This window comes from Trichoderma virens, assembly GCF_000170995.1.
Source record: "Trichoderma virens Gv29-8 chromosome Unknown TRIVIscaffold_87, whole genome shotgun sequence".
In the NCBI taxonomy this organism is placed as follows: Eukaryota; Fungi; Ascomycota; class Sordariomycetes; order Hypocreales; family Hypocreaceae; genus Trichoderma; species Trichoderma virens.
Genome location: NW_014013662.1, coordinates 330,913 through 345,933, shown reverse-complemented (window position 1 = coordinate 345,933; position 15,021 = coordinate 330,913). Strand labels below are relative to the sequence as shown.

Sequence of the window (15,021 nt, the reverse complement as noted above, 5' to 3'; positions counted from 1 at the left end):
CAATAAAACACAAAAACCAAGACTCTTGACTTGCGAAGGGCACCAGCGAATGCTAGGAGGCTGAGGAATTCGCTAAGCGGCGACAGATACTTATTGCACCTTTTCTCTTGACGGAGGCCTTGCAATATAGCAAGTCCCCCTGGATGAGGCCTAGCTGGGATCCTAAATAGACATGTGCCTTGCGTGGTAGTATGGCCTCGACTAGAATAAGCCGCATGCGGTAGATAAGGCCGGATAGGCGCGTTGTGAATTGAGCTGGGCGAAGGAAGTTGACCACGTCCGCATGTGAGGGTCCGCATATAGCGCTGACGTAGACTAGTATAGTCAAGCTAAACTGACCGCCCTTAAAGTCCTCGTAAAGCATTGGGAGCAGGTTGTTAGGCGGCTGCCAGTCTTCTTCTATATCGCACTCATCCTTACTATCCCCCCCTCTTCTCCTCGCCATTACTTCCTGTTTCCATACTTCAATTTCCTTCTCGGCATTATATTTATCATTATAGAAATTGATAGCGTGGAAGTCGAAACGCGGCCTGTTGGCATCGGGAATTCTATAGTATTAGACTCAGTCATAAATTGACTTCAATCCGGATCATGGAAGTAAACGCTGCTGTGTATTTGGTTTTGATAAGGACTAAAGGAAAAAGTCTCCTTCATATGGTTAAGCCATGGAACACGTAGGATATAGCCATGAATAGAACAATCATTTACATAAGAATAGCATGAATAAAGAGGAAGGCACTCAAAGTAGTTTGCGCCAGCAGTTGCTGGATGAGAGGATCCACGATGCATTAATTGAACAATGCGGAAGCGAATGGGCTGCTCTTACAGACTAAGCTCTAAAAGCCTACTTCCGATCGTTTTCATATATCCTCCCTAATAGTTTCGTTCTCCAGGCATCAAATCAATTGTCAGGGACAAAGAAGCTTCTTAGCAGCGAGAACGCAACAAATTTTGAACTAACAAACTGTGGCGTGAACACATGTATAAAAGCAGGTGTTTTCCTCCCTGTTTAAGGAGAAGTCAGAGATAAATACAGTCTTTATGGTCTACCTAGCTGCGAAACCTGTGCTATTCTGCTATGCTTTATCTCTTTGATCCCATCACTCTTCTCTTTGTGCTGTGATTTCTGACATTAATAGTATTAAGTTGTACAATTAAGATTTCCCCAGCCGGACGAGGCGGTGGCTTGTCGAAATCGTTATCTTCAGCATGAATCCAGTACTGTTAAGTTTATTTACTCAACCAATGTCCGTTGTCGGAATTGCATTTCCATAATCATCAAGGAGATTACACGGGGCGTATGCGCTTCATGCTGCCCGAGAATTCGCTAACCGCACCGCATTTCCTAAATACAGCTGCCTTCCAATGCTGATAACTGTGGCGGTTGGTAACTCGACTAATCTTTGGTTGTGTAACTGATAGTCGATCAAGACAATAAATCTTTCCGAAGCCTGCTTGCGAGCCATCAATTCTAAGATAAAGGTATAACCTCGTTTATTAAATTTCACTTTTCGTGATAATCTGCCAAGAATGGCAGGAAAATGTTGATCTCCAGTCTGGCGGTTGGACTGGGTATATTAATGTCGTAGAATAACTCTCCCACACCCTCGGGCCAAGGCTAAATCTCCAAGGCGCAAGCTATTCCTTATCTTCTCTACTAATATAAACCTATAACCTAGGCTTATTACCTAAAAAGAATTTACCTTATGCTAGGAATAGGGGATTAAGATATTACAGATATAAGGATATTTATTATATCTGTGTTTTTAGCACTAAATTATTTTATATACAGGGTTATAATGTATTCTAGGTGGAGCTGGTGCCTGTTAGATCGAGCTAAATTATCACCGAACTTTGTAGGTCATCCAGAGCTCGATGATTGCAGTTGCGAATTTCTTCGCATTGAGAAGGCCTCAGAGTCAATTGTTATAGGAAATTGCAGCAGAACTCATGATGTTAATATTCATCTCTTAGGATTAGTTCAGGTCTTTTGATGCTCCTCCAACCAAAGGAGTCCCCGCATTGCTAATTCCAACTCTTCACCATTCTTCATACTCCCCCAAGTAGATCTCCATGCAATCATATTATCTGGTCGCACCAATATGGCCCCTCCAGGCTGCAAGCCGCTAAGCAGTTGCCATCGCTCCTCGTAGTCCCTATAAGGACACTTATCGCCAATCTGAACACCGGATACTCGTATCCCAAGGCTCTCGGCAAGTCTCTTTGCAGCTCCAATCCAAGCATGCCCCTCGCCATCTGTGATCACAGCGAATGCCACGGGGCCTCGAACTAAGTCGTGCGTTGATATAAGCTCTTTGTCTTTCTCCAACCACGTGTGTGGAAGGCGGTGTCCAGGCTGGGTCGTTGGATAATATTTTAATCCTAAAGGATCCCTATTGCTAGGAACACTTCCATCGTGAATCAAGAACCCCGAAGTGTATCGAAATCCCAACTCAATTCCGTGGGCCTGAAACTCTATGGCCTGTGTATCGATAATACGGCCGACTTGTGCTTTGAAGCTGAGCCCTCGGTCCGAGTCTTCAAAGAGCATCTGAAAACGCAGGCGATTGACATCTGGCTGGCCGGGCATTAGCCCAACAGCCGTATTGATGACGGATGAGTTGCTAAAGGTAAATAGGCCCCAGTCGCAGTTTACGCGACCCACAAGCCGCCTTTCGCTTTCATAGGAGTCGAGAATTCCTGGACCTGCCTGCCCACCCAGAACAAGGCTCAGCTTCCAGGCAATGTTAAGTGAGTCTTCAATGGCGGTGTTAAGGCCAAGCCCGGTTGTTGGCGGGCGACGGTTTCCAGCATCGCCGGCAAGGAACACGCGTCCGACACGGTACTTGTCAGCGAGAACCCTTTCTATATTCCAGTGGCTGATCTTATGCACCTTTATGGCAAGATCAGGGATCTTGAGCAGTTGTCGAATCCTTGGAAGTAGAGCTGACTCGTCATGTCGCTTATCATCATCCATCGCGAATCCAAAGTGAAACACCCACTCCTCGGACTCTTTCCCCCAGCTGGGGCCCATGGGAACGATTGCACCACTTTCAAAAACGGTGCCGCACTCCCCATTTATAAAGTGACAGGCAAAGTACCTCTCGTCCCAGTACTCAGAGAGGTCGGCGCCGAAGTGCACTGACACCATGTCGGTGATATTTCGTGGCCCTTCCATTTCAACTCCCAACTTGGATCCAATTGTTCGGCCGCCATCTGCGCCAATGAGGTAGCGACAGCGATATATTATCTCCTTGCCCTCTGTGTCTGTAGTTTTGACCTTCACAGATGTACCCTCGTCGATGAAGTCCACCATATTCGTACCAAAGAAGATCTTGCCGGGATTTCTTCTCTCTGCCAGGCTTCTAAATATCGGCTCGAGCCTCAAAAGGGGTAAGTTGCCGGAGCGGAGGGGCGCATCACGTCTAGACGTTGTAAGTTTAACCTATGAGGAATGTAATGGCCCTAACGTGGGCTGAACAGCTGTGTGTCTTATAATAGACTTACTTATATGATTCGGCAAACTCAGTACCGCGATGCCCGCCGAAACATTCCATTTTGTGTATGATTTTGCGATCGGTCGGACCATCTCCCCCGAGAGACGTCTGCCAGGCAACTTGGCTCATATAACGAGGGGGACATGTTTTATGCAGTATTTCATCGACCATATTGTGAGCCCGGAGGATCTCCATAGTACGCTGGTTAAGATAGTGTGCCTTGGGTAGTATCGATGTACTCAAATGCTTTTCGACAAGGACATGATCAATACCATAATCGGATAAAAAGCAAGACAGTGTAAGACCGCAGCCCCCTCCTCCCACAATCAGAACCGGCACTTCAATTTCATCTGACATGGCTTGCATTGTACTTATTCACCTGTTTGTGAGGTGTTTGCTACATTCAACCAATGCAAAGCAAACAGCGTACTATATATGCAAGAGATGAGGCCAAGGACAGTTAATCATGACCGCCTGTTGTTCAGAAGACCCGAGGGCTATCAATCGTGTCTCCACTCATGCTGTTCACTTCAGAAAGAGAGGAAACCTGGTTTGTGGAGCAATCATGCTGACAAGATACGTCCGGGCCGAACCAATGAAGCATGCAAGCAGGCTCCCAGATGGGGCGGCCCGATCTGCGGAGCCCCGCGGGGGGATCGCGGGGACTTCCCGATTTGTTCGGAGTTCTTTCACACATTCACCTCCCGATCTTCGAACAAAATAAATGTTTGCAATTGGAGATATATCGATGGGGAATCCATGCGTTAAGCTTTTTGATAAAGTGGTGCGATAAGCTGTACCTCAGGTATCTATAAACCTATACCTGTATAATATATAGAGTAATTATTAATGAAAAGGATATTTTTTTTTTAAAAAAGTTAAACTAAAGTAAAAAGTATACTCTATATATAAGTACCTATAGATTTTGTAGGTACCCGAAGTATAGCTTATTTTACACTCTCTTTGATAAGCTTTCGTTCTTCGTAGCAAATGCTCTGATCTGTGTCGCAAGCCTACAAGTTCGCCGGGATATCCAGCCTTGGCCCAATTTCCACCCTGATCTTCAGCTCCTTATCACTAACCCCCTTCTCCAGACGCTCCAGTAAAATATCTGGGTCAACATCAGTGCCGATAGGATTCTCGCGGAAAAGAGACGACGTCATGAAGGCGTTGGCTTCCTCGACCGTGTCAAAGTTGTCCACCTGGGTCTCAATGGCGTTGCCGTCTGGGTCCTTGTAGTATATGCTTGTGGTCGGCCCATGGTTGACACACCACGCGGGCTTGATTCCTTTTGATAAACGCGCTTTGTAGGCCATAAGTAGTTCTCCTACAGTATTGTAGGAGAAGGCAACGTGGTGCAAACCAGCTGTCGGGCCAGCTCGGAGAGTCAGACCTTCTTCCTTAATGATGGCCACGCGGTGATGTTCCTCATCGTAGCGCAGGAAGGCAATGATGTCGCTCTCGAACACCGTTTCGGCACCGAGAAATGATTTCCAAAAGTTAACCATAGCAGACAAATCTCCAGTTCGGAATACAATATGGGCCAATCCACTTGGTCTCAAAATCGAAGTTTCTGCCATAGTCGTCTGAGAGTCGAAAGGATTCGTAGAGGGGCTGTGGTAAAAGTGAAAGCTGGGGAAGGACTAGTGATAGATTTTGTTGCTTATAGTAACTCTGAGCATGTTTGGATCGAGCCCCTTATCAAACAAAAAAAAGTCCACGACTAGTATGAATATTGACTTGCGATCCGCCTTGGTCCTGCCGGGCGGGTATGCATGCGGGACTGCGCTATTCCATACTAGTTCGGTTCTCCTGTTCCCAAGGAGAACCCTTGGCTCTCTCTCGCTACTTTCACTATGAAACTCCGGTCTTGCCAGAGTCATAATGCAGCGTGCAGACGCATCAAGCTCAAGTGCGTAGCCGAACAAATTTGATTTAGCGTGAATGTCATGGGTAGTAATGCAACCCAAAAAAAAAAGGATTTGGAAACTGAATTAGCTGTGCACTGACAAGTAAAGCTACAGGAGCTGCGTTCTCCAAGCTTACAATTTCTCCGTTCGCTTCCACAGCAGTACTAGGCGCAGCATGGAATATCCAACCATATCTACATCGTGGCCATTACCAGAACCGTCGCAAGAAGTCAAGAATCTTCTCAATCTTTTCTTCACGCTTGCAGACTCGAAAGAGGAAAATGTAGGGAGTCGTTTGGCGAAGGAAGTCTTCACATCAGATGGAGAGTTTCTACTTCCTCAGGGTAGTTTCAAGGGCTTCTTAGGTATATCGCCTTCTCAGAAGTTTCTTGTCAGGAATAACTTGCTAATAACAGATGGAGTACATTGCAGAAATACAAGAATCACGCAAAGATGCATGGGCTATTCTTCAAAGGCGCCGCCACACCGTCCTGAAGGTGTATGCCAACAACTCACATGGTTTAGATCTGATAATGATCGGGAAGCTTGATGTGACGACTGTACAGGGAAAGCAGTCATCCAACCAATTCGTTGCCCGCGCACTGATTGAAGAGAGGGATTCGGCACTCAGGCTGAAGCTCTATCGTGTTATTGCTCCAGCAGTGGAAGATAAATCACCAATTATCGAGGTTCCATGAGCGCTTGTGGTTTTGCCCTGGTAGTTTCTTGCACCATAACTGGCCATGGGCCCCTTTTCATAGCCGCGACCATTATTGAAAAAGTGTAATCTTGATATTCACTGAAATTGAAAAGATTCATTAACCACATCCCATGCGTTAGTTGTATATGTTAACAGATACAAATCTTTTGTATTTCTCCGACCATTAGGGCCAAATCCTGGGCTGTTGACGCATGGCTCAGATTGCGCCCGGGGTGAAGCTAGACGAGATGTTATATGCTGATCCGCTAGTCAAGTCTGTAGTGACCATTCCGAAAGATCAACTCAACGATGTTTCGAGATGCTGCATGTGCTGAAAGAGGCCGGTGATATGGTTTTGGATAGTGGCGAGCGAGAATTGAGTCTTTGGGAAGCAGCTGCACGGCATCCAAGTTTGTATGGTAATCATCATCAGGGGTGAATGCAAAGAGCATTCCGTAGATCAATCGATGCAAAACCAAAGTCAATTAAGAGTCTAATGACATATCAAGCTCATCAATTCGGGGTTCTCTAGCAGGGACCCAACCATCTGTGCACATCTTGCTACGGTTGCCCCGTCCAGAACACGGTGATCAGCACTCCAGCTCAGGATCGCCTCTTCTTGTTTCGTGATAGTCTCTGTTCCGTCCTTATTGGTCTGAAATACTGGCACCTGACGGGACCTTCCAATGCCAAGAATCGCTACCGCAGGAGGAAGAATGACAGGCGCGACAACCTCTCCACCAATGCTCCCAATATTGCTAACGACAATGGTTGCCCCAGACAGGTCCTTTGGGCTGAGCTTGCCTTCCTTGGCAAGTGTCGACAGACGAGCAAGCTCCTTACTAAGAGATAAGACTGAATGATTCTGCACGTTGCGGACGACCGGGACGAGCAAACCGGATGGTGTATCCATGCCAACGCCAATGTTGTGAGCGGACTTTAGGACGAGGGACGGACGAGAAGAAATGTTCTCAATAGCGAGATTTGAATTCATGATCGGATATCTTTTGAGAGCTTCGGAGACGGCCTTCAAGATGATAGGTAAGGCAGTAAGTTTTTCAGGGTGCGTCGTTTCCAAGCTTCCCAACATCTTCTGATCAACCGCGCGTTTCCTTAGGAGAGTTAAAGGCGAGAAGTTTACTCTGTGAGTGTATAGAAAGTGAGGGATAGAAAGTGAGCCAGTCATTGACTGAAACATCTTGGTTTGGACGGGACTTAAGGCAACAGTCTCGTCACCTAGTTTTGGGTCACTCTGTTGCTCAGGCTGATTTGAGAGTTGCATGATGTGCCGATGGACGTCTTCTTTCAAGACACGCCCATCCTTACCTGTTCCTTGGACTTGTGAAATTTCAATGTTGCTTTCCTTGAGAAGTCGTCTGACAGCGGGTGTGGCAAAATGGGTGTTGGCGGTGGTAGGTGCCGAGACCTTGATAGTATCGACCAGCTTCTCTACAGCTCCATCAATCGAGACATTTTCGGTACCTTGGAGTGTTCCAAGGGCTTCTTCATCAGCTCTCAAGGGCGAAATCTCATCTTCAATCTCGATATCTACAAGAGGCTTCTCACTTTTAGCGTAGACTCAATTCTTTGTAAGTAAATGGGGTGCATACTGAACCGACGGCTGCCAAATCGTCAACGTTGTAGTGAAGCTGTTTTATTATGCCCTCGTATCGGGAAGTAATCTAATAAAGAATTAAATAACGAAATATTTATGGTCTACGGTGACCGCACCTCGACGGAAGCTTTGTCAGATTGAACTTCGCAGATCGCATCGAATTGATTCACATGGTCACCAGGCTTTACCGCCCAGCTCATGATCTGACATTCCGTAATACCTAGAACGACTCAGCAACAGGTCGACCCACAAACAGTCTGTATGTACTCACCTTCCCCGATATCGGCGAGAAGATACGGCACAACAGCAGGACGAAAATGTGTGGTGTGAAATCCTTGCAACTTGGAGAGGCATTTGTAATGTTGCGTCCTGCATCTGATGGCGCCAATCTGCTGCGTTATAGACTTTGCAATGGCTAATTTCCACATCTTTGATTAAGATTCAATATTCGGACAAAATTATGTGATTTGAAAGAAGCCGAATTCAGGAAATGTGTGGCGCTACTTGTCTTAAGCTATGTCGGCGAGCTGTGAGCATTTGGAGCAGGTCGGAACTATGCGGATGATATGCAATTAGAAGTCTTCCAAGGGGATATGATATTACCATTGCCTTAAAGACAACCCTTGAATAGAATATTAAGATTAATCCGGACAAACTCGCACCATCTGAGTGACGGTTATTATCGGCAGCCGATCTCGAGGCCCGTTAACTTGAAGCATCATTTAGGATATCGAGGCAGTTGAATTCGGTATTTCACCTGCGCTATCTCTCTCTCCGGCCCCGAAATAAAGGGGACTACGACCTAAAGGGGTCGGATGTTGGAGGAGAACAGCTATATCCGAGAGCTTGCAGCTTAAGTCACTAATATTCATGCAACACTTAGCGTTCTTGCTCCTGCTCACGCACAGTATCAATAAAGGGTTGCAACCAGTAATAAGGATTTGACAATTGGCGTGGCGACCCTGATGCACTCTCCGGCATGCCACGGCCATGAATTTTCAGATCACTGATAATCGTGTGATCGGGTTAAGCCGTTGGCTCTTGGCTCTTAAGTACATAGTGCCACTATTAATGCCAGCTCCCGTTTTAGGACTGCTGATGTAGAAATTGTTTTCCAACCTTACATTGAATAACCCTTATGCATGAGCTTTTGTGGCAAATAGCATTGTAGGTTATAGACGCTCGAATATCTCCCAATCTTGTGATATCTGGACAGCCACTTCTACGCGTCGTCTCTAGCCAGCTTCGAACACGCAATGCGCCTGGCAACAAGACAATACAAACGCTATGCTTCTACTGCTGCTGCAGCTCGGCAGCTCAATGTGCCAATCAATTTCGGGACCACACCATTGTTGCACAAGAAGCCGGACACTCTGACCTCCCTACCTGAGTTTTCCAAAGTCGGAACTACGAAGCGCATGAACCTGTTCCAGTCTGTCAATTCCGCATTGCAGACAGCCTTGCGGTCAAACCCTCGGGTTCTGTGTTTCGGGGAAGATGTTGGTTTTGGAGGTGTCTTTCGGTGCACTACTGGGCTTCAGGAGGAATTTGGTGACGAGCGAGTCTTCAATACTCCCCTAACGGAGCAGGGAATTGTTGGAGCTGCCATAGGTGCGGCGGCCGAGGGTATGCGGCCTGTGGTAGAGATTCAGTTCGCGGATTACGTTTTCCCGGCCTTCGATCAAATTGTGAACGAGGCTTCGAAGTTTCGCTACCGAGAGGGAGCAACCGGGACCAATCTTGGTGGTCTCGTGATTCGCATGCCATGTGGCGGAGTAGGACATGGGGCCTTGTAAGTTGGATAACTTGCAACCCGACCGAAGCCAAGCTTCTTGATCCATATCTAACCTGTGCAGGTACCATTCGCAATCTCCAGAAGCTCTATTCTGCCACGTCCCTGGATTTCGTGTGGTGATGCCAAGATCTCCTTCGCAAGCAAAGGGACTACTCTTGTCCGCCATACTCGAATCCGAAGATCCAGTTATTTTTATGGAACCCAAGATCCTCTATCGTGCGGCGGTTGAAGAGGTTCCTGACGAATACTACACTCTGCCGTTGGGTAAAGCTGAGGTTATCACGCCTGGCTCTGATCTTACCATTATTTCATATGGCCGACCAATGTACACTTGCGCGGCGGCGATCGAGGCCGCCAAGAAGAACAGGCCAGACCTAAGCGTGGAACTCATTGATCTGAGATCCATTTATCCGTGGGATAGGGAGACAGTGCTGCAGAGCGTGGCCAAGACTGGACGCGCCATGGTCGTTCACGAAAGCATGGTCAACTTCGGGGTTGGAGCCGAGATTGCGGCAACAATCCAAGAGAAGATCTTCATGCAACTGCAGGCCCCGGTGCGCAGAATAGCGGGATGGACCACTCACACCGGATTGGCCTATGAAAAGTACATCCTTCCAGATGTGGCAAGTAAGTCGATGAAGAAAATCGATTTTTTTTTTATATATATGCAGAAAGCTAACATGGTGTAGGGATATACGACGGCATTTTTGAGATGGTAGACTACTAAACAGCGCGGGGCTTACTCTATACCTCAAATCCTATATGCAGGGTTTCGATGTCACTTTGTAATTCATCGTCGATAGAAAATATTATATACATATTGATACTTACATTCCTTTGATATCATGGTAAAAGGCGATCGTTCTGCAAGGCAAAAACCATGGCGAGTACTGCGACACCTAGGGCATCCTGACAGGATCTAATGCAAACCATAAGGAAAAGCGGTAAGTTTGCGAGAATAGGTATCCATTTCGCTAATTTAGGAAGGCAAGAGTAGCCTCTATATGTAGTATGGAGCCTGATTCTCAACCTTCATCCTTGATATGCTTGTCTCACCCACCTCTCTTTCTGGTGTCAATTGTCATAGACCTTGTATACCGCCTTCATGCTGATCACAGTCGTACTCCTGCGGATACTTTTCCATGAGCCTCCTGAGTTCTGCTCTCTGCTCCTCAACCTCCTCAGTCAGTTTCGCGTACACATCTGAGAAGATGGCGTGTAGAGCAGGTTTCTTTTCCTTCTCTGCGCTGGTCAGATTGCGGATAATATCAGCGCGAATCTCATCTTTGGCTGCTTTATCCTTGTCTTCATCCCAAAGGCCTTCACGCTCAAGCCACCGCCTTAATCGAGCGACTGGGTTGCGTTTTTCAGACTTCCAAAGAGCGACTTCTTCACCTTTGCGATATGCCGCGCTATCATCACTAGTACTGTGGTGAGAGATGCGATAGCTCATAAGCTCGAGAAGGATTGGTCTACAATTGCCTTCGAGTGCACGGCGTCTAGCTTCTTTTGTAGCTTCGTACACTGCGAAAATATCGGTTCCGTCGACACGAAGAGTCTCAATTCCATAGCCAGCTCCTCGACTAGCGATGCCGTCCCCGCGATATTGCTGAGCAGCTGGAGTAGAAATTGCGAACCCATTATTACGGCAAATGAAGATGACCGGGCAATTTCGTGTGGCCGCAACGCTCAAAGCTCCATGGAAATCGCCTTCGCTTGCAGCTCCTTCACCAAAGTAGGCCGCAGCCACTCTGCGAGGTGCACCGTCCTCAAGGTCTTGCATCTTCAAGGCGTAGGCTGCTCCAGTAGCATGGGGGATTTGCGTTCCGAGGGTTGATGCCACCGCGTGCTTTCGAGAGTTAGTTTCGCTCGTGCCGAGCTCGTGCGAGCTCGATCAGGGATGTATCAGACAGTACGCACAATGTTTACTTTAGACTTGCCGCTGTAGTGCACAGGCATGTTACGACCTTTGCCAGGGTCATTCTTATTTGCCGTGAGCTGGCTCATAAAGTCTTTCAGTTCAAATCCGCGCTGAAGAAACACGCCGTGCTCTCGATATTGACATGTGATGACGTCTTCGGGCGCCAAAGCTGCGGCTGACCCTACCATCACGGCCTCTTCACCGTGGGACACCTGGTGGCTTGTTAGACAGAGTCAAACCTTTTGGGGGAGATCTTCATACCATATAGAAGCTCACACGACCGTGTCGTTGGGCATCAAACATGATGCTATCCATAATGTTCACTATCAAAAATTAGAATTCTTACTTGTATCATTGTTTAACTTTCACACACCTGTCAACATGTTCTTGTACCAACTCAGGACTTTGTCGGGGGTCACTTCTGAACCAATCTGTGACTGGTCTTGCACAGAACTAACCGCATCCATGATGCTGAATGTCTGAATTGGTGGCAATGTAGACGGTTCTATCCATTCCATCTTGGTAGTCAATGGACTCTTGGGTGCACCGGGAAAACAAGACCTGTTTTTGTTATCAGAAAGCATTCACAGTGGCGAGAGAGAGAGGTATATTACAGGGTGGAATAGGATGCATATTTGTTCCGGCGTCCGATAGATGATGAAAGATGGCATGCTTGTCTCATTGACAGGGCCGGCATCCGCCATTTGCACAGTCGATGCATCATGATGTTATTTTCTGCTCTCAATATTGTTGAAACTACAAGGAGACTCGTCTTCCAACTTGGGGATAAGGTCCGTTATATATATAGCACTTGTGCTCAGACTGGCCGCCCAGGTTAAAGCCGTAGGAAACCGCCAAATCGCGGCGTCAGATATTCACAGTGTTGCCGCATTCGGGAAACCCCCCAGCTTAAGGAACCACTATACAATAGAACTAAGCCATGTAAGTTCTATATCCGTATTTCATTGTCCTCTTTGGTGAGCACAGGTGCTACTCTTCAAAATACCCTACATTTTAAGATTGCACGTTATTGTGCCTTGAGATACTTTTCCAGGTTCGGACTACATGTTGCCTAGCATAAATTTCCCATAACCATTCAAGCCAAGTCCGCGCATGGTTTCATGCTCTGAGAAAACAACTGCCCTTCCTAACTCGGTGGAGTTCCATTCCTCAGTCCATACGAAACGACACATTCAAAAGCAAATCCGCAACACTTCAGATACCAAGCCTTGCTCTGAAAGCTCAATTCGATGCAGTGTGGCGCCATAGAGATGATATCACTCTGCACTGACGGACTCCTTGGGAAGGCCTTTTTATAGTCTGCTGTTGCCTCCTTCGTACTGATCCAAAGGCCATCATACTCGCCCAAACCATGCATTACAGGCACAGTCACTGTGCCTGCGTGTTTCTCCCATCGTTTCAGCCACGTTGTATTGATATCATAGAGTTCTTCGCGCGGAACTGGTTTGTTGAGCTCTGCGGTGTATTGGCATATTTCTGCCTCGACTAAATTCTTGGAAGGCCACTGCAGCATAATAGCATCTTTTGACTGAGCATCGAAATTGACGAAACTCTCCTCATTCGCCAGTAGCTGAATCATGGCCGCTCGGGGCTCTTCTACCAATTCCGACCCAATACCCGAAACAATCAATCCGGCAAGCGGGTATTGGTCGTCTCCGGAATAAGAACCCGCCGCAATCGTCGCCATCATGCCACCGATGGAGTGTGCCATCAATACAATAGCTGTTGCGCCTGCTCGTTTAGCGAAGCTATCCCACAAAGATGGCAGGATAACATCATTAACGTAGCGTCCTTGCGCCTCAGCGTAAGTCGCATCATCATCACCAACTACAGGCACAACCTTGCTCCCTCCGTAGCCAGGCCTGTCAAGTGAAATGACTGGGATTCCGATTGTTTTAGAGAAATTTAATATAGAATACCGAGCACCAACATCGAAGTATCCAGAATCGTAGCTACCACCATGCATACAAACCATAAGCGGAGTGTGTCCTGACGGGTTTGTAACTTCGGGAAAAGAGAAACGTCCCGAGATTTTGCCTCCATCGGCAAGATCTAGCTCGAAGACCTGCATAATTGATTGGCAATGAGTAGGTACGGAGGGGAGAATATAAAAAGATAGCTGACTGATGCCAATGACGAATTGCTTGCATCAGATTCACCTATCCTTTCTGTGCTCTCAATCGAAATCTAGCATTTTTATACAAGTTCACCCATCAATAAGATTCCTCACCGCGTGACGCATCGGCGGATCTGTGGAGCACCTTCATCGTTGGTTCGGGCCGAGCAACGTGCATGCCGTTATTTGCTGGGAGAAGCATCCGAATTGACTGAACTATGCCTGCTCAGATAAAGTACTATATTAAACCGCAGCTACAGGGCAACTGATAGGGGTATGTCTGTGTATGAAGCAGGGTGACATTGAGACTAAGTGGCATAGAGATTAAAACAAGCATTTGCGACGTTCAATGTCAGTTGGTGTAAGGTGGGTATATTTTTGCAACAGGACGATCAACGCCTTCATATAAGTGCTATCATTATGCCAGTTGTGGCACCATCGTGTCACGTAATCAAGCTACATGTACCCTATAATACCAGAGACATCCTCACTAAGGAAGGGGGGCTTATATGGCCTGCTGTCAATGAACGGGAAATACAGTTATAACAACAATAATGCCGTAACAGAAGTTGTAATCCTAGTAGGGTTTCTTTGAACTTGACTCAAGTTCGCCGACACACGTGTCAAAGTGATGTTATGTTTCACCAAGTGTAAGGCCACGAGTGATAGTTGCCTCCTTGCATATGTAGACCCGAATTAGTGGATCCTGAACTGAAGATTGATTTCCTGATTAGGTCGGCCCGAACCCCAATGTTTCCTTCATACGGTCCCAGGCGGGGGGCAGGGGGGCAGGGGGGCAGGGACCGCAAAATGAATACATGCATACAATACCGTAACATGAGCACCCTTCCCACCAACTGGTCATCAACGTTGTATGAGCATAATTTTAGCGTTTGTGTTCAAAATCCTTCTATTCCCTGTTTTCCCGTTCCCCGCTTGGGTCCGTCATGGTCAGACTGTGAATGTAGGAAATGGTTAGTAAAGAAGTTTCCAAAAAACTGTCACATGGCCTTCATCACGCGGTTAGCAGCCAGTCATTCATACATTCAAGGCCACGCATGGCTTAAGGGGCACTAGCTTGCGATCTTCGTAAGAAAATTATGAATGGGTTGCAGTTGATCTATTGATACTTCTTCAACTACTAGAAGAAAGCCACCGGGCTAGATCCGAAAGAACTGAGCATATACTCAAACCACCAAATGTTTCGGACGCGAAGTGGTAATGGGGTTCGGGCGTACAGCAGCGGCACCCCGAGGTACCGAGGGTGTATAACCACGATCGAAGTAATGGGCTCGGCCCGATCGCTTCTAGATACTGCACGTAGAACTTTAAGTAGTTGAACCTTGGGCTATGACGACGATATATCTTCAAGCCTCGATCCCAAAGCAACTCTTGTTTAAAAACCATTCTCTCATTACTATGTACTAGCGGTCGGCCCGAAAAAAA

General features: G+C 47.0%; 7 protein-coding genes across 7 annotated transcripts; 2 read left to right on the top strand and 5 right to left on the bottom strand.

The window, feature by feature from the left end:
* Positions 1 to 1,981: 1,981 nt before the first annotated feature.
* TRIVIDRAFT_57842 (uncharacterized protein) lies at positions 1,982 to 3,854 on the bottom strand (the record flags this gene model as incomplete). Its single annotated transcript, XM_014096663.1, has 2 exons — positions 1,982 to 3,425; positions 3,508 to 3,854. 2 exons carry the CDS (start codon positions 3,852 to 3,854, stop codon positions 1,982 to 1,984), a joined length of 1,791 nt encoding a protein of 596 aa, XP_013952138.1.
* Positions 3,855 to 4,510: 656 nt separating this feature from the next.
* Positions 4,511 to 5,077, bottom strand: TRIVIDRAFT_45216 (uncharacterized protein; the record flags this gene model as incomplete). The annotated part of the gene is made up of 1 exon (XM_014096662.1): positions 4,511 to 5,077. One exon carries the CDS (start codon positions 5,075 to 5,077, stop codon positions 4,511 to 4,513), a length of 567 nt encoding a protein of 188 aa, XP_013952137.1.
* Positions 5,078 to 5,582: 505 nt separating this feature from the next.
* On the top strand, positions 5,583 to 6,105 carry TRIVIDRAFT_226061 (uncharacterized protein; the record flags this gene model as incomplete). Its single annotated transcript, XM_014096661.1, has 2 exons — positions 5,583 to 5,772; positions 5,840 to 6,105. 2 exons carry the CDS (start codon positions 5,583 to 5,585, stop codon positions 6,103 to 6,105), a joined length of 456 nt encoding a protein of 151 aa, XP_013952136.1.
* Positions 6,106 to 6,600: 495 nt separating this feature from the next.
* TRIVIDRAFT_67158 (uncharacterized protein) lies at positions 6,601 to 8,150 on the bottom strand (the record flags this gene model as incomplete). Its single annotated transcript, XM_014096660.1, has 4 exons — positions 6,601 to 7,665; positions 7,718 to 7,789; positions 7,839 to 7,942; positions 7,994 to 8,150. 4 exons carry the CDS (start codon positions 8,148 to 8,150, stop codon positions 6,601 to 6,603), a joined length of 1,398 nt encoding a protein of 465 aa, XP_013952135.1.
* Positions 8,151 to 8,978: 828 nt separating this feature from the next.
* On the top strand, positions 8,979 to 10,244 carry TRIVIDRAFT_45187 (uncharacterized protein; the record flags this gene model as incomplete). The annotated part of the gene is made up of 3 exons (XM_014096659.1): positions 8,979 to 9,514; positions 9,579 to 10,144; positions 10,207 to 10,244. 3 exons carry the CDS (start codon positions 8,979 to 8,981, stop codon positions 10,242 to 10,244), a joined length of 1,140 nt encoding a protein of 379 aa, XP_013952134.1.
* A 354-nt stretch (positions 10,245 to 10,598) lies between these two features.
* On the bottom strand, positions 10,599 to 11,956 carry TRIVIDRAFT_67156 (uncharacterized protein; the record flags this gene model as incomplete). The annotated part of the gene is made up of 4 exons (XM_014096658.1): positions 10,599 to 11,366; positions 11,438 to 11,650; positions 11,700 to 11,761; positions 11,812 to 11,956. The coding sequence occupies 4 exons, from the start codon at positions 11,954 to 11,956 to the stop codon at positions 10,599 to 10,601; spliced, it is 1,188 nt and encodes a 395-aa protein (XP_013952133.1).
* A 629-nt stretch (positions 11,957 to 12,585) lies between these two features.
* On the bottom strand, positions 12,586 to 13,530 carry TRIVIDRAFT_44611 (uncharacterized protein; the record flags this gene model as incomplete). Its single annotated transcript, XM_014096657.1, has 1 exon — positions 12,586 to 13,530. One exon carries the CDS (start codon positions 13,528 to 13,530, stop codon positions 12,586 to 12,588), a length of 945 nt encoding a protein of 314 aa, XP_013952132.1.
* Positions 13,531 to 15,021: the final 1,491 nt, after the last annotated feature.